The sequence below is a fragment of the Symphalangus syndactylus genome, chromosome 11, assembly GCF_028878055.3.
Source record: "Symphalangus syndactylus isolate Jambi chromosome 11, NHGRI_mSymSyn1-v2.1_pri, whole genome shotgun sequence".
NCBI classification, from domain to species: domain Eukaryota; kingdom Metazoa; phylum Chordata; class Mammalia; order Primates; family Hylobatidae; genus Symphalangus; species Symphalangus syndactylus.
This window is the reverse complement of record NC_072433.2, coordinates 115382508-115409550: the sequence shown is the minus strand read 5'-3', so window position 1 is coordinate 115409550 and position 27043 is coordinate 115382508. Positions and strand designations below refer to the sequence as shown.

The window sequence follows — 27043 nt, the reverse complement described above, 5'->3', positions numbered from 1 at the left end:
TTTAATAATCCTTCTTAGTTTTTTAAGTAGCTATTAGATTATGGGATTAAATTGGAGTGAATATGATTTTTTTAAGTCTTTTGAAATAAAGCTAATTTCTAAACTGTCTCTTCTGTGTGTATGCTATTCATTGTGCCCCCTTAACCTATGCTGAGCTAGATCACTTCAAGAATTTCCTACCCTTTCAAGTCCTAAATATTGTGATTTCTGTCTCTGACTCTCCCTTTCCTTTCTCTTTAGAATTGCTTACTCTTAATATAAACTAAAAATAAAAAGCGATCTATGTAACAATGAATATATTTTGAAAACAATTCATCAAGCATGAATCCATTTTTAAAAGATGACAAGACACCAATGAACTAAAATCTGATACGTCAGGGCAGTAGTTTTCAAATATGTTGGTCTCAGACCCATTTAAACTCTTAAAATCATTGATTATCTCTACTTTGATAATTACCTAATTAGAAATTAAAGATGAAAATATTAAGACATTTATTGATTTATTCAAAAATAACAACAATGAATCCATTGCATGTTAACATAAGTAACATTTTTATGAAAAACTACATTTTTGAAAACAAAATGTGTGGAAACAAGTGTCGTTGTTATACATTTTTGCAAACCTTTTTAATGTCTGCCTTAATAGAAGCCAGCTGGATTCTCATAGCTGCTTCTCTGTTTAAGGTTTGGTGATGTTTTGTTTTGTTGAGGAATGAAAATCTATCCTCAAACAGACACATAGATGGAAAAGAAGAGGAATATCGCATAGACTTTCAGATAATTGAGGTTACTCTTTGATATTCCACGAAAACTTACAAGGAGTAATTCTTAAAATTTAGTTAACCATGTAGAATCTGAAACCATATTAGTACACTTTTTGTACTCTGTTACATAAAGTCCATTGGTTTGTCTAATGCTTTGAATGGATTTTGTAACATGCATTGGTCATTTGAAATATATTGATGCACTGTATTATGCACATCTTTCCAAAGTTGACATGTTTTACTATGTACTATCAAAAAATCATATTTGAGAATATCACCATCAAACTCATAAAATGCCTTCAAATTGCTGGGAAACTATCAAGCATACAGTGTTAAATAATCTTTCTGAATTCTGTCATTTTTAAGCTTGGATTTTAACATTGGCATCAAATATACAGTCTGTTGCTTTTCTTAAAGTGACAGGCTCACTGCATTATTTTCAAGAAAATGTCTTCCAGATTAATAACTCTGAATAACTATAATTTGTCAGTCATTCTTCAAGTAAATATAGTATTCTGCAGAAAAAGCTGCTAATGGAGTGCACAACTCAAACAACTACACAGAAACTTTTCCTTGAGACAGGCACTCATGGTGCTTCAGTCAGCAACAATGTGTAATGCACATTTTGTCACAGAAGTATTTTAAAAGTGTATATTCAAGGGCCAAGATTATTATTAATTTTATGGCTTCACCAATTATATTCTTAAGTGAAAATGTCTTTTTCAAATACCCTGTGAGTTCGTGGCATTGACTGGTAGGACAGTTTGATGCCATTGCCTTAATCTGTGCTAAGCAACCATCGTTGTTCATGTGCCATCAGAGAAAATGTTAACATGATTTAAAAAAAAGTAAATAGCATCTTAATATGATTGTGAAAATAGTTTTGAATCAAACTCACTCTGAAAGGATCTCAGTGGTCTCCCAGAGGCCACACCTTGAGAACAGCTGCTATAAAGAGTCCCCAACTTTCTTGTAGGTCATATACAAAAAGTTTAACAGTGAGAGAGTTAGTAGTGGTAGGCTTGAAAGTTTTCATTCCTTAAATGCCATTTAAATTGATTTCTGCTCAGTAACTGTGATCTGTATGCTAGCAACGTGGTGAAAGAAGAGACCATCAGGAACATCCAATCTAGCAGCAGGATCTGCAGTAGTTAGGGGTTACATTAGTGTCCGTGAAGGATAAGGAATTTCCCCATGGAGTTAAAAAAAGAAAACTCAATAGAGAAGGGCCAAGATGGCTGAGTAGACACAGCCAGGAAGAACATTTCCTACTGAAAGATCAGACCATCAAGAAGACTGGCACACTCTGAGAGGATCTTCAGAAGGAAGACATTAAGAATGTATGGAAGGAGGACACAGACCCTGGACTGAAGTAGGAGGAAGCTGGGAAGCCTTCATGGGGCTGCCAAGTGCCAGGACTTGTTCCTGACCCTGAGAAGTTCCTGGGGAAGGAGTGAATTAAATAGTTGAGGAGTGGCCCACTCTTTGCAGGGGTGTCTGGAATCCTACCTGCAGAAGATCTCACAACTTCCATGGACATTTGAGACATGGGAGAGCTGCTTGGATAGGTGGCAGGGACAGGACTCCAGCCTGTGCAGAGCCCAGAGGGCTTGGCACCAGAGTGGCTGCGATGCCCATACCCCAAGGCTTGACATCTTCCTTTAGGGGGCTTTGGCCTTGGTTGACTATTGGATCTGGGCAGAGCAGAGCAGTCTTGCCCATGGGAGAAGGCCAGTCTTATCTGAGTGTCCCCATCTACCAGCCTCTGCCAATCTCCCTGCATGGCTGTGTCCACTTGGAGCACAGCCTCAGATGCCCATCTGGGGCTCTTCCCAGGTGTCACCACCATAGCTCCTTTGCCAGAAAACCCTGCCTAACCATTGGAGAACTTCAGCAGGTGGGCCTCTGCCAACATTCTCCCACCTGCATCCTCTCCCCACAACTTTGCTGGCATGTACTTGCCCACAGCCTTCCCCCATTGCTTTGCTGGCACACATGCACATAGGCCTCATCACCCCATCACCACTGGCATGTTCTTAAGAAAGAAGCGAACTGATCTGATAGAGCTGAAAAACTCACTACAAGAATTTCATAATACAATCAGAAGTATTAACAGCAAAATAGTCCAAGCTGAGGAAAGAATCTCAGAGCTCAAAGACTGTTTGTTAAATCAACTCAGTCAGTTGAAAATAAAAAATAATTAGAAAGATTGAATGAAACCCCTGAGAAATATGAGATTATGTAAAGAAACCAAACTTACAACTCATTGGCATCCCTGAAACAGAGGTAGAAAGAGCAAGCAACTTGGAAAACATATTTGAAGATATTGCCCATGAAAAATTCTCCAACCTTGCTAGAGAAGGCAACATTCAAATTCAGGAAGTCTGGAGTACCCCTGTGAAATACTGTACAAGATGACAAACTTCAAGACAGACAATCATCAGATTCTCCAAGGTCAACAAGAAGTAAAAAAATTTTAAAGACAACTAAAGAGAAGGAGCAGGTCACCTACAAAGGGAACCCCATCAGGATAACAGTGGATCTTTCAGCAGGAACCCTACAAGCCAGAAGAGTTTGGGTGCCTATATTCAGCATTCTTAAAGAAAGAAATCCCAACCAAGAATTTTATATTCAGCCAAACAAGCTTCATACTTGAAGGGGAAATAAAATACTTTTCAGACAAGCAAATGCTGAAGGAATTTGCCAGCAGACCTGCCTTACCAAGAGGTCCTTGAGGGAGTGTTAAACATAGAAATGAAAGACTGTTACCAGCCACCACAAAAACAAACTTAAGTACATAGACCATTGACACTGTAAAGCAACTACACAATTAAATCTGTATAACAACCTGCTAAACACAATGGCAGGATCAGATCAGCACATACCAATATTATCCTTGAAAATGAACGGGCTGGGAATTGAACAGTGAGAACACGTGGACACAGGAAGGGGAACATCACACTCTGGGGACTGTTGTGGGGTGGGGGGAGTGGGGAGGGACAGCATTAGGAGATACACCTAATGCTAAATGACGAGTTAATGGGTGCAGCACACCAACATGGCACATGGATACATATGTAACAAACCTGCACATTGTGCACATGTACCCTAAAACTTAAAGTACAATAATAAAAATTTGAAAAATAAATAAATTGAAAATGAATGGGCTAAATGCCCCCACTGAAAAGGCGCAGAGTGGCAAGATAGATGAAGAAACAAGATTCAACTACATGCTGTCTTCAAGAGACCCATCTCACATGCAGTGACATCCATAGACTCAAAGTAAATGGATGGAGAAAAAGCTACCAAGCAAATGGAAAACAAAAACAGTGGGAGTTGCTATTCTAATTTAAGACAAAACAGACTTTAAACCAACAATGATCAAAAAAGACAAGGCCATTACATAATAATAAAGATTCAGTGCAACAAAAGATTTCCCTATCCTAAATATACATGCACCCAACGCTGGAGCATCCAGATTCATAAAACAACTTTTTAGAGACCTACAAAGAGACGTAGATAACAACACAATAATAGTGAGAGACTTTAACACCCCACTGACGGTATTAGACAGATCATCAAGGCAGGAAACTAACAAATATATTCGAGACTTAAATTCAACACTTGGCCAAATGGACTTAACAGGTATCTACAGAACAGTCCACCCAACAACAACAAAATATACATTCTTCTCATCTGTAACATAGCACATACTCTAGATTAACCACACGCTTGGCCATAAGCAATTCTCAGTATATTCAAGAAAAATGAAATTATACCAACCACACTCTCAGACCACAGCATAATAAAATTTTAATAACTAATAAAAGCAAAGATACAACATAACAGAATCTCTAGGACACAGCTAAAGCGGTGTTAAGAGTAAAGTTTATAGCACTAAAATCCCACATCAAAAAGTTAGAAAGATCTCAAATTAACAACATCACACCTGGAGGAACTAAAAAAAATAAGAGCAAACCAACCCCAAAGCTAACAGAAAAAAAGAAATAACCAAATTCAGAGCTGAACCGAATGAAGTTGAGATGTGAAAAAACATTCAAAACATCAACGAAACCTAAAGTTGAGTCTTTGAGAGAATAAATAAGATTGATAGCCTGCTATCTAGACTAATAAAGAATAAAAGAGAGAAGATGGAAATAAACACAACCTGAAATGACAAAGGAGACATTACCAACAACCCCAAAGAAATACAAAAATCCTGAGACACCTCTATGCACGCAAACTAGAAAACCTTAAAAATACCTCTGTGCACACAAACTAGAAAACTTACAAGAAATCATAAATTCCTGGAAGCATAACATCTCCCAAGATTAAGCCAGGAAGAAATGGAATCCCTGAACAGAACAAAAATGAGTTCTGAAATTGAATCTGTAATGAAAAGCCTACCAACCAGAAAAAGCATGGGACCAGAAGGATTCACAGACAAATTCCACCAGATGTATAAAGAAGAGCTGGTTTCATTCCTACGGAAACTATTCCAAAAATTTGAAGAGGAGGGACTCCTTCCTAACTCATTCTGTGAAGCCTGAATTATTCTTGTACCAACACCTGGCAGGGATACAGCAAAAAAGGAGAAAACTTTAGGCCAATATCCTTGACGAACATAGATGCAAAAGTCCTCAAAAAAATACTAGAAAACTGAATCCAGCAGCACATCAAAAAGCTAATTCATTGCAATCAAGTAAGCTTTATCCCTAGGATGCAAGGTGAGTTCAGCATATGCAAATCAATAAATGTATTTTATTAGAGATTCTATCTCTGATTTCTTTCAGAGACAAAGAAATCAGAGACAACACAAACAAATGGAAAAACATTCCATGCTCATAGATAGGAAGAATCGACATTACTAAAATGACCATAGTGCTCAAAGCAATTTACAGATTCTAGCTATTCCTATCAAAGTATCAACATTCACAGAATTAGAAAAAAACCTATTTTAAAATTCATGTGTAACCAAAAAATAGCCTGAATAGCCAAAGCAATCCTAAGCAAAAAACAAAGCTAGAGGCATCACACTACCTGACTTTAAACTATACTACAAGGCAACAGCTACCAAAACAGTACAGTACTGGTACAAAAACAGGCATATAGACCAATGGAACAGGTTAGAGAACCTAGAAATAAAGCCATGCACCTACAACCATTTGATCTCTGACAGAGTCAGCAAAAACAAGCAGCAAAGAAAGAGCTCCCTATTCGATAAATGATGCTGCGATAGCTGGCTAGTTATATGCGGAAGATTCAAACTGAATCCCTTCTTTTTCATAATATACAAAAATTAGCTCAAGATAGATCAAAGACTTAAATGTAAAATCTAAAACTATAAAAACTCTAGACGAAAACCTAGGAAATGCCATTTTGGACATAGGCTCTGGCAAAGATTTTATGACGATGATTCCAAAAGCAATTGCAACAAAAACAAAAATTGACAAATGAGACCCAATTAAACTAAAGAGCTTCTGCACATCAAAAGAATCAGAGTAAACAACCTACAGAGTAGGAGAAAATATTTGCAAACTACACCTCCGACATTGGTCTAATATCTAGAATCTATAAGTAACTTAACAAGCAAAAAAAAACTCATTAAATAATGGGTAAAGGACATGAGCAGACGCTTCTCAAAAGAAGACATACATGCAGACAAAAAGCATATGAAAAAATGCTCAGCAACACCTCTCATTAGAGAAATGTAAATGAAAACCACAATGAGATACCATATTATACCAGTCAAAATGGCTATTATTAAAAAGTAGATGCTGGTAAGGTTGTGAAGAAAGGAATGCTTATCCACTGCTGGTGGGAGTGTAAATTAGCTCAGCCACTATGGAAAGCAGTTTGGAGATTTCTCAAATAATTTAAATCAGAGCTACCATTCGACCCAGCAATACTGGATATACACCCAAAGGAATATAAAATGTTCTACCATAAAGACACATGCACACATATTTTCATCACAGCACTATTCACAATATAAAGACATGGAAACAGCCTAAATGCCCATCAGTGGTGGACTGAGTAAAGAAAATGTGGTACATAGACACCATGGAATACTATGTAGCCATAAGAAAAAGAATGAGACCATGTGCTTCGCAACAACATGGATAGAGCTGGAGGCCATTGTCCTAAATGAATTAACACGGACACAGAAAACCAAATACCATATGTTGTCATTTGTAAGTGGGAGCTGAACATTCAGTACATGTGAACACAAGGGAACAAGAGACACTAGGGCCTATTTGAGAGTGGAAGGAAGGTGGGAGGAGGGTGAGGATCAAAAAACTACCTATCAGGCACTAGGCTTATTACATGGGTGATGAAATAATCTTTACAACAAACCCCTGTGACATGCAGTTTTCCCATGCAATAAACCTGCACTTGTACTCCCTAAATGTAAAATAAAAGTTGGAAAGAAAAATATATATATATATGTGTATATATAAAACATATCTTTCTCCCTGTCTGAGTTCTGAGCCAACTGAGGGATAGCCAAAGAACCCATTTCATATGGAGTTGTAAAAATTTTGAAAATTAAAGTTGTTTGTACTGTCTAGGCTCCCTATTTGTGCTTGCTTAGTTCAAAGTCTTAAAGAAGTTGGTCATGATCCTACTCCATGTTTGCACACACTAGTCAAAGCTGGAATTAATACTCCCAGCTTTGGACCCATGTCTGAAAAAATCCAACTATAATTTCATCTAGAGTCTTGGTTTTTCCAAGTAGATTTTTGGTTCCCAGGTGCCACTTGAATATTTTCTCAAGTTTTCCCAGCCCATGCACCCTGTGTTGAAGAATAGAGGGGTTCTAAGCACTTATTTCTAAAAGACAAGGAGGAAAATGAAGCTCTTAAAGGTATGCTGTAAAACAGCCACAGAGTTCACAACACCTTATACCATAGGTGTTCATGACTCCTAAATGTCTGTAAGCCCAAGAAGAGAAGACCATATCTTTTTCTTAGTTAATCATGATGGAAGTGTTGTGCAGATTTTTAAACTAGCTTTATTGTGGTTTAATTGACATACAATAAGTTGTATATATTTGAAGCATATAGCTTGATAAGTTTTGATGTGTGTATACCAATAAAATCATGACGACAATCAGATAATGAACATATCCGTCACCCTCATAAGGCTTACTTTTGTCCCTTGTAATCTCTCCATCTTGCTCCTCCTTTCATCCATCCCCAGCCCCCATCCTGTCCCCAGGCAATCCCTGATTAGTCACTGTACATTACTTTGCATCGTGTAGAATTTTATATGAATGAAATCATACTGTTACATATATGACTTTTGTCTGATTTATTTTACTCAGCATAATCTGTGATTCATCTACGTTGTGGTGGGAAAAATCATTTATTTCTTTTTGTTGTGGAGTAATATTTTATTGTATGGATATAGCACAGTTTATTTATATATTCCCATGTTAATGGGCACTTATTTGGTTTCCAGTCTATTACAAATAAAGCTCTTATGAACATTCATGTACAAGTGTTTGTATAAGCATTTTAGTTCTGAGTATATACCTAGGCGTGGAGTGGCTGGATTATGTGGGAGGAATATATTTAATTATTTAAGAAACTGCCAAAATGTACTATTTTACATTTCTAGCAGCAGTGTATGAGAGTATCAGTTACTCCATAACCAAGCCAGCACTTCCTATAGTCAGGTTTTTACACTTTAGCAATTGTAATAGGTAGGCAGGGGTTTCTCATTGTGGTTTTAATTTACATTTCTCTAATGATTCACATAAAAAGGTGTTGACCATCTTTTCATGTGTTTATTTGATCTGACACTTCTTTGGTAAAGGGTCAGTTCAAATCTTGGTCCATTTTTAAATTATTTTCTTATTGAGTTTTGAGGGTTCTTTGTTTACTCTGGATTTAAGTCATTATCAAATATATGATTTACACATGTTTTGTCCTAGCCTGTGGCTTGCCTTTTCTTTTTGTAACGTATCTTTTGAAGCACTGAAATTTTTAATTCCGACGAAGCTTTATTTATTAAATTTGTTGTTTTATGGATCATGCTTTTGATGTTGTGTCTAGGAAATCTTTGCCAAATGTAAGGTCACAAGGGTTTTCTTCAGTTTTTGCTTCCAGAAGTTATCTAGCTTTAGGCCTATGATCCATTTTGAATTCTTTTTTTAATATTGTATGAAGTTTATTTTTTGTAGTATATTAATAACCATTACCCTTTGTTGAAAAGACTGTCTTCTCTCTATTGAATTGCCTTTGCACCTTGTTGAAAATCAGTTGCTCGTATATATTGGGTCTGTTTCTGGACTCTCAGCTCTGACTCATCTACTTAGGAGCTTGCTGCATCCTGCCAGTGTTCCGCCTGTCTGCACCGTGGTCTGAAAACCCTCTTAAAGCCATAAGCTGAAATAGTCATGATATTCACTGTGTTTGTTTTCCTTCTCTTAGGGATCTATATTCTTTGTTGCCTGATGTCAGGTTTCTTGAAAACCATGATTTCTTATACTTTGTCCGTTTGTTTGTGTATTTGAGGAAGGAGGGTAAATCTGTCTTGGCTGGGAACAGAAGTGTCCCCTATTTTCTTAGTGCAAAGATTGTGGAATGAAAAAAATGGGAACAAAACGCCAGCTAGTAAATTTTTATAGAAGTCTAGGCAAGAAATTATGACAATAGTGATGTAGGACTGCAGAAAAACTTAATGATTTGACAAGTGCTTGGGAGATTAATCAGTGGAATCTGATGACAGATTAGTTGTGGGGAGTCAAAGAGTAGAAAACTACAATGATACACAAGTTTCTGGCTGAGCAAAGCTGGACATATAGTGGTGTTGTTAACATGTATAAGAAGGTGCAGATTGGGAGGAAATAGTTGTTGAGTCTTTCTTGGACATGCGGAGTTTTAGGTGTCTAGTGTATTTAATTATAGATCTCTAATGCTAAGAGGAATGTCCGGGGTAGAGTTACAGATTTAGGAGTCAACAACACACAGGTGGCCCTTAGAACCATGAGGATGAATACTGTGTCCCAGGCTGAACAACAGGACAAGTGAAAAGATAACAGGAATACTACAACTGGAATCCTATTGAACAGCCACATTGAAGGCCTTTAGTCTAGCTCAACTCAGACGCTCCTTGTTCTAGCTCATAGTTTTAGAGAGAGAACAAAATAATATAGAGAATTATGTTCCTGAAGTTATGGAAGGGCACACTTTCAAGAGAAAAGTAGTGTCAGGTGTTAAATGCAGTAGGAAAATCAAAGGCAGCGAGGAAAAAAAATCTGTTGGATTTGGTAATTAGGGGGGTTTTATTAACTTTGAAGAGTGGTTTTAGGATGGTAATTGAGTCATTCTGAGGTTATTTTATTTATTCATAATATTAACATACATATGTTTCATTAACTAGCTCAACCCTAAATAACAGATTTGAGTTCAGGTCTTCCATTAAACAATATAGATGAGAGGCCAGGTATAGAGAGAGTTAGTATCATAATTTTGCCAAAAATGTCCAAGTCCACTATGATTATAAAAGAAAATGTGGGCCAAATACGATGTTTTGGAAAAAACAATCATTCTAAACTAGGTACAGGGCTACAAGATCAGAGTTATTAAATTAGGCTTAGCTCAAATTTTGTCTGTAGAAACCTAAAGGGTATCATTCAAAGAGTCTATATAAGTGGTATGCCCTAGGGTTGTACACTGTATAACCATATGCAGCCTGCCTAGCTTAGATGATACCACCTAGTGCTTCTTTAAGTGATAGATATACCTCATCATTGAGCCCTGCAAAGTTAAAGCCCCAGCAGCAGGCTTGTCTTTCTGACTACTGTAATTCATAGAGACTTAGCTTAGTAATGGAGCACATTTTCAGAAAATGAGTTTTAATATTTTTAATCCTGTTCTCTAATGTCAATTTTTGATCACTTTGAATTTATAAACAAAAAATTGAATTTATAAACAACACATCAGAAAAAGTGAAGAGGATATTAATTAACTAGTGCTTTAAATTATAAGAGCCCAAGATAACACTAGTAACTACGTCAACTGCGCTAATGTTTTGAGGAATAACAAACTGCCATTGCTGTTTGGGAACTTTTATGAGATACCTGATGCAGCAGTATAACTTGAAAGGCAATAGATTTATTAAAGGATCAGTGACAAAGAAAATAGAATTGGGTCTATTTTGCTATTATGAGAATTGCTCCTGATGCCTGAAAACAGTTATATTTACCCATTATATTTTTCTCTCTTTTTCTTGAGAATTCTACTCTAAAATTAAAATTTGTAACTCTCCGAGTGTCTGTATAAGTCAGACTGCTGTTAGCAATGTTTTTAATTCAAGTCACTCTATTTTGGAGTAGTAAAAAATAATTTAAATTTCTATTGGGCTACAGGTAATCCTTGCGCCCTTGCAAACAAAAAAAAAAAGCCTTTTCTAAGTTGGCATATAAAGTATTTTTAAGGGAAAATATTTCTTAACTATATAGTAGTATTTGAGAAATTAACAATTTTGATAATCAACATTCTCCATAATTTTAAAATTTATTTTAGGAGGTTAAATCCCATGAATTTTGCTTAAAAATACTCATCCCCCCAATGAAAACATACTAAGAAGTCAAAATGTACAGAACGTAGTATTTAAGTACTTTCTGTTCCTGTAAACAAGACAAAATGAACATGATCTCTTGGAGGTCCAGGACTGTGAGACTCAGAATAAAGAGGAAACATGAAATGTTGATGGAGAAGTTGGCAGTGGTCATTTGTGATTAGTCTAAAACTGAAAATCCCAGAAAACAAACGAAAAACAACAAATGGGTTTTAAAGTCATATGGAATTGTAAAGTCACTAATTGCTTTTTTGGTGATTGTTTTGACCAAAATTAAGTGAACAATTACATCTTCTCTGTGTACTAGACCCTTGATGAGTCCCCTGAGGGGCTCAGGAGACAGAAGTGAATTATGGTTGTAGTGGCAAAATAGCTGGCAGAGCTGCCATAGTAACAAGGAGCCTTAGGAGCAGACTCTCCAGGGGAGAAAACAGTCCTGCAAAGTGACGTGGCTTTCCTGAAACTTTACCTAAAGAGAGGGGAGTGGATGCGTGGTTTCTCATGTTCTTCTAACAGAGCTTTATGTTGAGGCTTCTGTAAAGATAACAGCTACAACACGTTTTTAATTGTTGCATTTCAATTATGTAACACAAAATTGAAGTGATCTTCAACACTGCGAACTGAAGGTGGTACTTCATATTGGAAAGTCTATTTATTATACTTTATATGCTTGCTAATGCTGTCTCTCTTTTCTCATTTTGCTTCGTTCCTTTGGCTCAGTAGAATTGATGGTATCAACTAAAACTTTAAATGTAAGTGAGTCTTTATGGGCTGAAGGGGTCCTTGGACGGATGGAAAAGGATTTAGTCCTGTTATTCTTCATTGTTTTTATTTTATTTGCTATGAAGTTTATTTCCTTTACCAGAAAGGGCTTAATTGCATTCAGTCTGAGTGTTTACATAAATGAAGTTGATGGGTTTGATACAGTACAGTTCCTCTTTTAAGACATCTGTGAAAGTAGGAATCTGCTTATTAAAATGGTAAACCTGTGAACTGATTTTATTGTTATGTTCTCCAATTTAGCTGAAATTGTATATGTTAATGGCTTCTACACATAAATGAAGTGGCAAATCATTATGCCCTCACCAACTAGCCAGGTTTTTAATTTGCAAGGATTGAAAATAATATTTAGTGGGCATTGCTGAGAGAAGATGAATTAAACTTCTTATACTGGCACACGTGATTTCTCTGGGATTTAACTAGTCCAGACTGTTCAGTCTGTCATTTGGTTTTTCAGCCCCTGAATCCTGCAGAGGGTTTGCATTTAATTAGGCTTTAGGAGACCTTAAATGGAAAGCATGACTTTCTCACTTTTTGGTGACGACCAGTATTTGCATAAAACTTCATTTTATGCAGCAAATCGCTGTGCCAATTTTAAGATCCTAAAGAAACCTGAAACTGCTGAAAAAATAGGCTTTGTTTTAATGTTTTCATTTTCTACTCTCTCATGTTTTTTTACTTCAAAATATTATCCAAGCTTTAGTGTATGTATAGTTGTATACATAGATGAGTTCACCGAAAAAAAAGTTATACCAAAGACATTCCATAATCCATCAATCTCTTTCTTTAAAACTAATAGCAGTGATAACATGTAACATAAATATATATCTTCAGAATCCTTTCATTGTTCTTCTGGCACTTTACTAAGCCTTAGAGAGGTTATTAACTTGCCCACATTGGTGTAAGCAGTAAGCATTATAGCCTATTTCTCTTTTCAGAGCCCATGCTTTTAATCATTGGCCATTATTCCAACTGAAAAATCTTTAATTCTTGATTAAAGCAAATTCACATGGTACTCTCTAAAAGGTGATACTTTTGTAAATCCTCAGACTGGCCTCTGAGTGTATTTGAAGAAAGGAATTTTCATTCATTTATAAATACTTTGCTATTTAGACTATTACCACTGACTGGCCTTCTCTCAAATTTTAGAGGGCTAAATGTACTTTAAACAAACATTTCTACAAATGGAGTGAAGTCTATAATGGTTTCTTTTGCTGCTCACAGATGTTGATGAATGCACATCAAATCCCTGCACTAATGGAGATTGTGTTAACACACCTGGTTCCTATTATTGTAAATGTCATGCTGGATTCCAGAGGACTCCTACCAAGCAAGCATGCATTGGTAAGGCAGTTTGCTTTCACATATGAAAATGTTCCATGAAACATAGTGACCAAGGCTGTTGGTGTTAAAAGTAAATTTATTAAAACATGGAATAAAATAAGTGCTGTTACATTATTACAGATTTATTTATAATACCCTCAGAGATTCTCCTTTTAAACATAAACACTGTTTGCATAAATAACTCAGACAACATGGTATCTGTTTTCACAAAAATTCAGTTTCTCTTCCTTCCTTAGATGAGAGCTTCCTTTCTCCAGATAACATCAGTAACCTTCTCTGATTAACTGAGTTTAAGATTTATAGTCATTTTAAACTACTGTTTTCTTTGAATCCCACACATAGTCCAACACCAAGTCATGCCTGGTCTTTATTCACAGCTTCAGTGCTACACCCACCACCCTGGTCCAAACGTGCTACCTCATTGCTGATTCATCTCAGAATTCTTTTACCAGATGACTGCCTGTCTTCTTTTTCATTTCCTATTCATCCACAGGTAGTTGCTTGAATCAACTTTCCAGCAGTTTTCATTGTATTACTCTTAATCTAGAAATTCTGTAGTTACTTTACACTTATCCAACATCTTGTTCTGACTTTTAAGGCCTTCATCCACTATGTCAAAAACAGCTGCAACCAGTAATTCCAGCTGTCTTGCCCACACTTTCTTAGGTTTACTGGACACCCTCTTTTTTTTTTTCCTTTCCCTCTTCAGCTACTATAAGAGCTGTAAAATTGCTTGCACCTACATATCAAAAAAAAAACAAAAAACTGCTGAGAGACAGAAATTTTGCTAAAGAAGTAACATGATTTTGAATATTTAAAATTCCATTTCTTATCTTATTGTGTATAAGTATTGTAAAAGAATAATGTTTGGCCATTCTCAATCTTCCTAGATATTGATGAGTGCATTCAGAATGGGGTTCTTTGTAAAAACGGTCGATGCGTGAACACAGATGGAAGTTTCCAGTGCATTTGCAATGCCGGCTTTGAATTAACTACAGATGGAAAAAACTGTGTTGGTATGGAAATTGCCTGCTCCCTTGCAAAAGGTTTTAAAAGGATATACATTTTTATTTAGAACCATATACTATTTCCATGAAAGCTCACACACCACGTATGTGAGATCTTCAGGTAACTTAGGTAAAATGCAAATACATTTAATATGACTGTTAAAGCAAAAGGACAGGTTTTTTGTTTGTTTTTTTGTTTTTTTTTTTTGGTGGTGGAGGGGAGGAGATGTTATAACAATGAATAATTTACTGCTTCTGAAAATTTCGTGTGTGTTACAAGTTAAATTGTAAGTAGCAGTTATTCTTCGTAAGTTTAAACAATTACTAGCAACTACTGTATTTCAGGTGTTGGGGTTACAACACTGACAAAAGAGAAAATGTCTTCCCGTCCTCCACAAACTGGAGGAATATAAAAATGTTTGACATATGCAGTACACAAATCTCTAAAATTGCAGCTTGTGATGTCTAGCAGTGCAATGGATACCAACACACCACAGAAATATTGTTTACAAAGTAACACATCATATTCACCTGCTAATGAAAGTCCAGATCACTTCATTTGCAGTGAGGTCTGCCATTGCCTTATTTTCTTATAAAATAAACACTCACTGAAATTATATTATCTTTTTGGTAAACAAAGTAACACACTATTCATGGTTTATGTGGTTTTAACAGGAGCTAAGCACAAAATATAGTTATTTTCCTTTATATCCATATACTGAAGGTCCTTTCCACTCTCCGCACTATTTTTTCTCATTCAGTTGGCGTTCTTTTTTTAAAAAAAACTAAAAGCCATGAGGACATGGCTCATTTAGGTAGTGGAATTTGACTGGGGGTTGTTTATGGAAGAAGAAGGAATTGGTTCCCTCAAGGCCAGTGTTCAAAGTCACTCTCTCCTCTTCTGCAGATCATGATGAATGTACAACTACCAACATGTGTTTGAATGGAATGTGCATCAATGAAGATGGCAGCTTCAAGTGCATCTGCAAACCAGGATTTGTCTTGGCTCCAAATGGGCGTTACTGTACTGGTATGTGTGGCTTTCAGATAGGAAAGTGACCATGATTGAAACCATCTTTTTATTTGAATGAACCGTGGAAGAATTACTTCAGCTTCCTCATGTGGCTTTCATATTATTCACATTTCTTGCTAATTCACTAAGGCAGGTGTCTAAAGCTTTCTAGAAAAACACACATTGTGGTCTAGGGAACAGTCATATCTTAACAAAAATAATAATGGTGTAGGAAAAATTAAGGGACTGACAGATTGGTTTTAGCAAGTCTTGTGGAAAACAATGTAGAAATAATTTCTCTCAACTGCTTGGCTGAATAAAACAGAAGAAAAAATCTTGAAAGATTTTTGTTTTTTATGCATTCTCAGAACTAGATTTTCCACTGTCATTCATTATGGGTCTAGCATTACATCTTTTCCATAAAGCTAATATACAGACCATTTGTAACTGTATCATTATCTGAAAACCTTACACTGATTTAGTGAAGACTCAATTTTAATATTCCAATTAATTATTTTATGAAGCCATTTTGAAGACTAAGCTGTAGTGATAACCTTAATAAGCTAAAGTTATGCCTCTTGGAAATAAATGAGACCTTATTATGTTTGTACTCACAATTGGAATGTAATAAAGTGGAATACATTTTGAAGCCTCTACTTAGAAGCACATTTTTCTTTTTCTTTTTTAAATTTATTTATTTTTGAGATAGGTTTTTGCTTTGTCACCTAGGCTGGAGTGTAGTGGCACAATCTCAGCTCACTGCACCCTTGACTCCTGAGCTCAAGCATCCTCCCACGTCAGGCTCCCAAGTAGCTGGGACTACATGCACCTGCCCCCATGCCCAGCTAATTTTGTTTTTTTTTTTTAGAAATGAGGTCTCACTATGTTGCTCAGGCTGGTCTCAAACTCATGGGCTCAAGCAATCCTCCTGCCTCAGCCTCCCAAAGTTTTGGGATTACGGGCATGAACCATCACACCTGGCCAAATTTTTGTTTTTCTTTGTTTCGTTCTTTAAGACAAAATTAACTCCATCAATGATGTTCTGCCTTCAATTGCACAAACTTAATCTAAGTACCAGATAAGGATCATGCTCAATTCCTATAATTTCAATGAATTGCAATGAAATTCTAGGGACAGTAGAGATTAAAAAATTGAGACTGAATTCTTATGTTTCTGAATAAGATATAGATTTTTGCCTCTCCAAGAAGGAGGAGTACTGTTTTGCTGGTTGAACTCATGACTGGGATGTCATCTCAGGGTTAGCTGATTTGGATTTAACACAAGATAGGGAATTGTCATTATGCTCCAGTGTGTAGAATTATGTTACAGTATGTGACTTTATTTCAGCCTTTTTAAAGAAACTTCAATATACATCTAAAGATGACTTTGACCATACCAGTTTCTGCTTTTTGGAAGTTAGTTCTTATTAATTATTTAATTACAAATGTTGTGAAGATTTTAAGTATTCCTGAGTCGGCAGCTCTGTGTTTGAAGTCTCTTTCATCTTTCGGGGAAGTCATTTAATACTGGGTTACGTTTGATAAATTCAAGTGGATTGAAAATTAGAAGACATACCTCAAGTTATTTTGTTATTATCAAATGACCAAATGAATATCAGCATAGCATCTACTTCTAGTTAAAGTGTCTTTGTGTGAAAAAAATTAAGAAATTTACCTTAATTTTTAAAGAATTTGTTTTATTTAACTAATTTGAATTATTTAGCATTAAATGGGATTGTCGAATAAATAATGAAAAAGAATATTATGAGGCTTTTTTTTCCTCAGTGGGTAAAGTAAAGCATTCTGAAATGTGTTGAAAGGATTACATTTGTATATAATATCTGTTACCACACTTATTTGTTCTTCACAAATTATAAAGTTATAAACAAAAGGTTAGTAGTATAGAGCAGTGGCAGCAAGTAAACCCTGTAATAAAGTTAAATTTATCCAGTAACCACTTGGCTTCTGTCACCCACTGCACAGATGTTGATGAATGCCAGACCCCAGGAATCTGCATGAATGGGCACTGCATCAACAATGAAGGGTCCTTCCGCTGTGACTGTCCCCCAGGCCTGGCTGTGGGCATGGACGGACGTGTGTGTGTTGGTAAGTGAAACATTTTATAATGGCCCCACTGTGCAAAATGATCTTTGAAAAACTGACAGAGATATTTCTATACAGTGGAATAATATTCACCATAAGAAGAGTACATGCCAAAACATGGATAAACCTTGAAAAGATTATGCTAAGTGAAAGAAGCCAGTCACAAAACACCATACAGTATATTATTCCATCCATATGAAATCTCCAGAATCGGCAAGTCTATTGAGACAAAGTAGATTAGTGTTAGGACAGAGTGGATGGGGGTGGTGGGAGAATGGGGTGGGATCTAAAAGATATCTTCGAGGTGATTAAAATGTTCTAAAATCACCTGTAGTGATGGATGAACACATCTGTAAATATGCTAAAAACTATTAAATTGTACACTTTAAAGTGATGGATTCTATGGTATGTAAATTATATATTAACAAAGCTATTTTTTAATGGACAGGAACCCCCAGATAGCCCCCTTCAGAACCTTCAGAAGGCTCTGATGACATGCTGGAAAAGAAAAAATATACTTCTAAACTAGCATACTTGATAATATTAGATAACTGAATCCTAAACACAGTGCATTTCAGTTTTATAATTAATAACAAATAAGATATGTAATGGGGATTATAGTTATAGGTAAGTAAACTCTTGGTTTCACCCTAACAAAACTTAAAATATAAATATTGGACTTGCATAAAAAGCTCAAAATGTTACTCCTCATCACCATGCAACTAGCTGCAGAAGCAAGAGTATAAAGAAGTATGAGCAAGAATATATATTTTATTCTAAGCCATTCAGATTCCTCTAGGTTATTTTTGTCAAATTGATCCCATGAAAATCAGTCAGAAGTACCAGGCCCAGCTTTGAAGAGGCAGGGAAGACAGAAGTGTCACTGGCGTTTGGGAACCCCAGCAATATATTCCAATGATTAGGATAGCAGAATGAGTGGTAAAAATACATTTAATGCAGTTTTCTCTCCAAAAATGCTTTCATGAGGCTTCTAGGGTGAATTAGCCATTGTATACCCTCTATTTTTCATGTTGTACAGTAAAACATAGAAATACGATTTCAAAGTATATTTGAGAGGTACAATATTCTTAGACATAGTTAACACTTTACTCCTACCTATGAGAATCAAAACATTTGGATCCCAAAGGTGGAGGAGGAGAAGTAGAGAATTTGCAGATAGAAATAATCTGTTCAGTCAAATTTATCCACTCTATCCAGTCAAAGATTTATTTCACCCTACAAAGTTGTCAGCACTTTGTTCAGGGATATTTCAAATACAGCAGCTAGAAGAATATAACTTCTTCCTGCTTACAGAGCTAAAATATTTTCAGTTGCTTTAGCTTTTTTCCTTTACCTAAATGATTCTGTTGAAATGTACCGTGAGTACACACCATTTTGGAGGGAGAAATTATTTTTCTCTTAAGTAACCAACATGTGAGTTGTTGCTAGGAATTCAGTAAAACATAAAATTTCATTATCTTGTTCACATCCAGGAAACACGCTGGAAATTTTCAGAAAGCCTCCTCCAGTTTTTCATCATTGTGGTCATTTAAACTTTTTAAAATAAAAACATTATTTCTCATGTGTATAAAATTATATATTACTGTTTCTATAACATGCTAGATGTTTTCTTCACGTCTTTTGACTTGATGTCACTTTTTAGACCCATTGATTCTTTAAGTTTGAGATGAGGCCTGGCGCAGTGGCTCATGCCTGTAATCCCAACACTTTGGAATTCCATGTTGGGTGGATCACTGGAGCCCAGGAGTTGAAGACCAGTCTGGGCATCATGGTAAAACCCTATCTCTGCAAAAAGTACAAAAATTAGCCAAGCGTGGTAGTGCGTGCCTATAATCCCAGCACTTTGGGATTCCGAGTAGGGCAGATTGCTTGAGCTCAGGAGTTCACAACCAGTCTGGGCTTCATGGTGAAATCCTGTGTCTGCAAAAAATAAAAAAGTAGCCAGGCATGGTGCTACGTGCCTATAATTCCAGCTACTTGGGAGGCTGAGGCAGGAGGATTGCCTGAGCCCTGGAGGTGGAGGTTACAGTGAGCTATGATTGCGCCACTGCACTCCAGGCTAGGTGACAGAGTGAGACCCTGTCTCAAAAAAAATAGAAAAAATAAACGAATCACTGTTATGAAAAACTATTAGGATAAGCATTTTAATTTTAGATCCTTTTTTTGTTTGTTCATTTTTCTTCTCTAGATATTAAGATGTGTTTTTGTTTTTTGTTTTAGTTTCAGTTAATTAAGCTATGATTTTAACTAGTATACTGAAATAAAACTCACAAGCAAGGTTGTAAACAAAAGGCAATCATATCTTTATCTTTCCCATTCATTCAAAATTAATTTTTAAGTTTATTCAGTGATGCAGCTTAGTAAGTAAGGAAGAAAACTCAGGCCACATGATAACTACTGAATATTCTTAAGTGACAAAAAAATTATAAGATGACAGCAAGATACAGGACCTCTCTGTTCCTCCTTTCCTCTTTTGTTGTTTGCAGAAATAAAGCTTTGAATGGTGTCTAGCACATAGCAAATGCACAATAAGTTAACTACTACTGATATTATTGTTATTAAATTAGAATAGTGGTATCATATCTAGGTCATAGTCTTAAGAGTTGCTGCTTTAAGTTATAAATAAAAGTTGATTTTAAAGAAGGAAGAATAAAATAAAGTTAGCATTTTGCATACATACATATTTTACCCATGGTATGTAGAATCTGCTAATTACCTGAAGAAATTTTAAATCTTTCCATTTTTTAAGAAAGAAAAGGGAGCAGGCATGGTGGCTCACACCTGTAATCCCAACACTGTGGGAGGCCAAGGCAGGCGGATCACCTGAAGTCAGGAGTTTGAGACCAGCCTGGTCAACATGGTTAAACCCCATCTCTACTAAAAATAAAAAATTAGCCGATTGTGGTGGTGCATGCCTGTAATCCCAGCTACTCAGGAGGCTGAGACAGGAGAATCACTTGAACCCAGGAGCTAGAGGTTGTAGTGAGTCAAGATCACGCCACGCCGTTGCACTCCAGCCTGGGTAACAGAGCAGGACTCCATCTCAAAAAAAAAGGAAGGAGGGAGGGAGGGAAGAAAGGAAGGAAAGGAAGGAAAGGAAGGAAGGAAGGAGAAAAAGAAAGAAGAAAGAAAGAAAAGAAAGAAAGAAAAAAGAAAGAAAGAAAGAAAGAGAGAGAGAGAGAGAAGGCATGCAGAAATCTGCTAACGTATGGAAAAGATGCATTTAGGTCCAGTCTGTCACCAGAGCATTCATGTGAGCATATTCTGATGGTGCTACTGGCCTTGTTCCTCTTATCCTATCCTGTATACAGTGGTTCAGTTATATTTGAATAGTATAATATGAGCTAGGTTGCCAATTTGGGGTCTTTGAACAGGAAAAGGTCAGTAGGGAAATAGTGAGTTATCTCAACTGGTTGTTCACAGCATCAGCTACAGATAGAACTCCTTGTTCTCCTTTTCCTCCCTTCTCACTGCTGCACTTTACTAGTCTTAGAAAAAAAAATAGAAGAGGGAAATAATGTGGTCACCATTTTTTTAAGTATTTCATGTGTGTCCTAGGCAGTGTGCTTAGTGCTTAACAAATATACTTTCATTTACTATACAAACTGTATCCTTATTTAATGAATAAGGAAGATGTTAAGTAATTTATGTAAGATCATCTTGTGGGGATCTGAACTTTGGGAAGTTTATGTCCCTAAAACCCACGCATAAGTTATGTTACTTTCTTTTTCATGAAACTTCTGGTGTTGGGTAGTCTAAAGAGATTAGTTCACCTGTAATGTAAACTACCATATAACATGTCTCACTCTTCCAGTGAGCTCCATAGGCCTTTTATCTGCTTGCTTTTAAAAATTCTGCATGGCACATGCTCTAAACCCAAAAGCAGAAATAACTTTGGCTGTTCATAGATGCCTTCCAAGATCATCAGCAATGTCCAAAGAACTCACAAAAATCATATTGGAAATCATGAACCATGTTATATTTGTGCAAATTTGCCTTCAAGTCAAATCTGTGTTTGTGTGTAACTCAGAGGATATACTGCGAAACTCAGCCACAGCAGAGGCAGCACGAGTTTCTCTGAGTTGACTCCTCAGGGATGGGGTTGGTGAATCCCATGGCCTCCTTCCATTTAAGCACACACATATCTCATTTTTAATGCAGCCATAAGTCACTGTTTTAATCAGAAATGCCCCCAGGTCATAAGAAATTATTGGATGACCATTTTGCATAACAAGCAGATAAAATTTTTTCCAACAAATTGTGAATAGTTACCGATATTTATAATAGAGGTTATCTCTGGTGAAATTACCATGTCAGTATACTGCTTAAAAATTGTACGGGTTCTCTGCCTTTTATGATCTGAGTTTTTTATAGTTCACCATTTACTGTCTTATAAAGTTGTAGGGTATTTTATGAGAATTAAGAGTGAGAGAACGAAGCAGAATATGCTTCTTTGGAGTATAGCATTACTTACTAGAAAGAGGAAGAATTTTGGAAGTTACATAAACCTTGTCTGAACCTCAGCTCAGGCACTGGATATTCAAGGACTTCAAACTACATAGGTAGCTGTGAACCTCATCTTCCTCATCTATAAAATGCACGTAATGACCACTCCCATAGAGCTGTTGACCTGACTGTTCAATGAGAGAATGTCTGTAAAGCAATGAGCACAATGCCAAGAGCACATATGGTAGTTCACTATTTTTATAACTGGATTTACTGAGTTTCTGAGGTTAAAACAGTCACAAGCAGTATCCTGGGGGTTGAAAAGAAAGGCCTCCTAACTCGGAAAGTGGGAGTAGGGAATCTCACGCCCAAGCCAGTATCACCTCAAGATAGTTTAACTTGGTTGCACTTCATTGTTCATGAGAACTTCCAAAATTGAAATAAGAAGTGTCATTTTGAATATAGCATAGCCAGTGATTACAGCTCCAAGTATTCTTTATAACTGTGGAAATATCCTAGGTTTCATAAAAGGTTTGTAAGAATACATCGGACAATGGATACTGTGTAGCTCATAAAACTTATTAAAGAAAACAGAGTCGCTGATACGCATCCATTCTTTTCCTCACTCAGAAAACATTTGTTGATTTCCTAACACTATTAGATGCTAAAGATGCGAAATAAAAGTCTCAGACGCCCTTGAAAAGCTTCCAGTCTAGTGGCCACTTAGGTTAAAAGAAGCCTTCTGTTTCAAAATCTCTTTGTCTCTATCACTGCCTCAAGTCATTGTTTTTGTATCTCCTTTAGATACTCACATGCGCAGTACTTGCTATGGAGGAATCAAGAAAGGAGTGTGTGTGCGTCCTTTCCCCGGTGCAGTGACCAAGTCTGAATGCTGCTGTGCCAATCCAGACTATGGTTTTGGAGAACCCTGCCAGCCATGCCCTGCAAAAAATTCAGGTAGTCACATGTGCCATTTTCACAGTTGATAAAGAATCAAGAAATGCAACCTTAGATGTTCGGCCAAAGAGAACATCAGCTCTTAAGTGTTTCATCATTAATTTTCACTGAAGAAAAGAAATCCAATCCTGTATTGATATGTGAGGCATATAATAAGGAGATTTGGCTTGTGTTTATATATGATTTCTAGGCCAACAGAACACACAGTGAATGCAAAAATCTATTTGCTGGCTGATTGTGGTAGCTCACGCCTGTAATCCCAGCACTTTGGGAGGCTCAGGCAGGAGGATCACTTGAAGCCAGGGTGAGACCCTGTCTTGGCAAAAAAAGAAAAAAAATGTTACTTATCTGGATGTGGTGGCATACCCCTGTAGTCCCAGCTGTTAGGGAGGCTGAGGTGCGGGGGATCACTTGAGCCCAAGGGTTCGAGGCTGCAGTGAGCCATCACTGTGCCACTACACTCCAGCCTGGGTAACAGAGCGAGATGCTGACTCTTTAAAAAACAAACAAAAATCTATTTTCTTATACAGTTATGATTATTATAAGAGGGTTTTTTTTACATGAACATGATAGCCTCAGTTTCCTTGATCTATGCTGTGATGGTGAAGACAAATAGCATAAAATTTACTTACCACTTTCAAGGTTATAAACACAACGAGAACTCAATTTGATTATATATATATATAAAGATCTCTCTCTCTATATATATATATATATCTTGACACCAAGTGGTCTCAAGTCACAGTCTCAGGCAATAGTTCCAAACTCTTAGGTCAATAACATTGACTCTTGTCTATTCATACTTTAACTAAACCTATATTGAATATATGTTGAATATATGTAAGTATAGTAGGGATTCTAACATAAACACAATCTGTGTTTTTCCTTAAAGTTAAGAGCAGTTGAGAATACAGGCAAGCAGATGTATAAATTACAATTTAGTGTGATTAGTGCCTTAAAAGGTTCAAGTATGGAGAGAGCACAGAGGAAGGGGCAATGTGTAGCCCAGGGAAGCTGGTAAAGACCTCACAGAAGGGGACGTTTAGTTTGGTCTTGAAAAAAATGAGTAAGAACTTTCCATGTGGAGGATACAGGAAAGCATTCCTGTAAAGGAAATGTCTTGTAATTCCCTTAAAAATCCTAAATGGAGTCTTCAAACGTGGAAATAATGATTTGAAGCATCCAGAAGAATTACTGAGTGTGACTTTTTAAAAAAAAAAAAAGAAAAAGAATGAGGAGAACCTAGTTCTAAAATGTACCAAACTGAATTATGCATATCATCAAATAAGTTCAAAAATTGGTATAAGACTAGACAAAAAGCCAAGTGAACTAATAAAATGAATCTAGAAACCTGAATATGAATAGGAATTAGGATGTAACAAAGCATTTTGGAGCAGCAAGGAAAAAGATTAAATAATAATTATTGTTGATAACTTTCAGAAAAAAATATGAAGTTAGGTCCCTACATTGAACATTAAAACATAATTTTCATATAGAATATAAATTCTTTTTTATTTTGTAATGGTAAAAGACTTTCAAAGCAGGTCTAAATAGTAAAATACACAAGCAATCTGGAAAAATATTTTTATGTATCATTTCTTAATCTTTATGGAATTTACATTAATCAATAAGGAAAGTTGAAATCCTCTATAGAAAAAAGAGCAGTGTACATAAACAGGATTTCAGAAAGTAGAAATGCAAATGGAAGAATACCATGTAAAAAGATGCCCACTCTCCATAAAATTAAAAATAAAATAAGGTGCCACCTTTGTTTAGCAGATTGGTATAGATGATTGATTCTTCCCAGTGATAATGAGGGTATTAAAAAAATGAATACTGTCTTATACTGCTGATGGAGGGATAATTTAGAGGCGTTTTAGGAAGGGAAGAACTATCTAAAACCTTAAAAGAGACATAAACTTTGAGAGTTTTACTTGTAAGAGACTATCCTAGTGATATAATTAAACTTCATATTATTTATGATAGTTGCTAAAAGTTGGACAAACCTAATTTCATCAGTAAGAGATTGATTGAATAAATGTGATACGTCTACGTAACTGAGAAAACAATATTAAATGGCCTATTAAATGGGACATTGACATGACATGCCTGTGATAGAGTACCCAGGAGCCAAGTCGGCTTCTCCACTTACAACCTCTGTGACCTTGGTCAAGTTAACTGCACTTCTCTGTTTTCCCCTTTTTCTCAGTTGTAAAAAAGAAAATACAATAGTATTTAGTTTGTGGTATTGGGAAGATTAACTAAATTGTTAGATGTAAAATGTAGAACAATACCAGGCATTTAGTAAGTACTATAACCTACATTTTGGCTGTTATTAAGTGAGGAAAAAAAAGTTAAATATCAAGCTCTGTAGGACCATTTATATTTTTCTTAAAATTTCCTTATGTAGAAAATATTAGTAACATTTATATATATTAATAATATTCAGGATGATGATTACAAGTGATTTTTATTTACTCTTTTATGCCTATTTATGAGTTCAGAATTTTATAATATTTGTTTGCTAGAAAATGGTGATTTTTTTCACCTTAAAAACTAATGCACAAATAATTCTTCCTAATGGTAGTTTTGAAGTTATGAAATGACTTGTGTATGGAATAGGTATAGTTAAGTTTTTAACTCTTCTATTTCTTTTTGTCATACAGCTGAATTCCACGGCCTTTGTAGTAGTGGAGTAGGTATCACTGTGGATGGAAGAGGTAACTAGTTAATCTCAACTTCATAATAATCATATGACATAATCGTATAGCTTTATAATTATAATATTAATATGATTATATTTAATATGAAAATGTAATATTATAAAATAATAAAATTATCTCCTAGAGCAGTGGTTATAAGCTAGATGATATTAAGTGATATGTAGATACACATTTTCATCTTGGATAAATATTTATCTGTTAAATATGCTTTGTTAAAAATGTCACTGACAAACTACTCTCCTGATTTCATGCAATCATTGCTTAAGAAAAGAATAATGTGACATTTAAGTTAAAAAAAAAAGAATGAGTCAATTTTATGATAAAATATTAAGTAATGGTGCAGATAGGGTTAGAAAAATAAACAGTATTAAAGAGATATTTGATATGGATCAACTTTGGGATATACTGGCTGAAATAATTTGTTAAGACTATTTATACCTAAGAATAATAAAACGTTTCTCTCCAAGTAAAGAAGTAAGATTCACTAAAATTTTTTTTGCTTTCGATTTTGTATTATGGTTAACAAAATTCCAATATAGAATCTTGAACATTTAAGTACATATGTGTTTATAATTTTCAAATTTTTTTTATATTTTAGTATACATATAGATTCATTTATACATAAATAAAACTGGGGCGTTATTAATCTTCACTATATATATGAATGTGTTTATGGTTGTGCATATATATTTATATATATTCTTCTACCCTTGTGTTTGAGAAGGCTTTAGTCAAATTATAGATGGTAGGCAGTAATGTCGAATCTCTATAATAAATATCCAAACCAGAGTAAAAAGTAAACTTTTACAAGGATATTTTTCCCAAGTATAAAATGAAAGACATTTCCAAAGTATTTAAGGTCTCCCAAATTATTGAAAACAATAGCATCAAAATTTGAGCATAGTGACCAAAATTTGACTTTGGGCTTACTCTTTCATTATATTCCCTGTCAGTACAGCCTCTCCAGCAGAGCCAGCCTCTATTGGAAACTACTTGATCATTCATACAAGCACATCAGTGCACAAGTTCCACTGCCCCTCAGTGATATAGTAATAGTAGTCATGTTCATGGCTTGTTATAAAACGTCATGTTCTGAAGCATCCATGTTTAAAGTGTCCTCTCCATTAATTTCACATATCAGCAATGAGAAACACTTATTAAATATTACTAACTTGACCACAAAAGTGTAATAAAATAGAAATATCCTGTACCTTTGGGGACCATAAAATTATGTGGGCCACCCTAATAAATCTCTGTCTTTTAATTAGATCCATCAACTCGAGTTTTCCTTTGGATT

At 35.7% G+C, this 27043-nt stretch overlaps 1 protein-coding gene across 1 annotated transcript in view; it reads left to right on the top strand.

Annotated features, from left to right (window-relative positions):
- Nucleotides 1-27043, top strand: part of FBN2 (fibrillin 2) — a 281077-nt gene that overhangs the window by 146726 nt on the left and 107308 nt on the right. Inside the window, exons 12-17 of the mRNA XM_055299218.2 lie at nt 13359-13478; nt 14369-14494; nt 15393-15515; nt 17480-17602; nt 22871-23023; nt 25690-25743. Coding sequence (XP_055155193.1) covers nt 13359-13478; nt 14369-14494; nt 15393-15515; nt 17480-17602; nt 22871-23023; nt 25690-25743 — 699 coding nt within the window. The remainder of the gene's footprint in view (nt 1-13358; nt 13479-14368; nt 14495-15392; nt 15516-17479; nt 17603-22870; nt 23024-25689; nt 25744-27043) is intronic.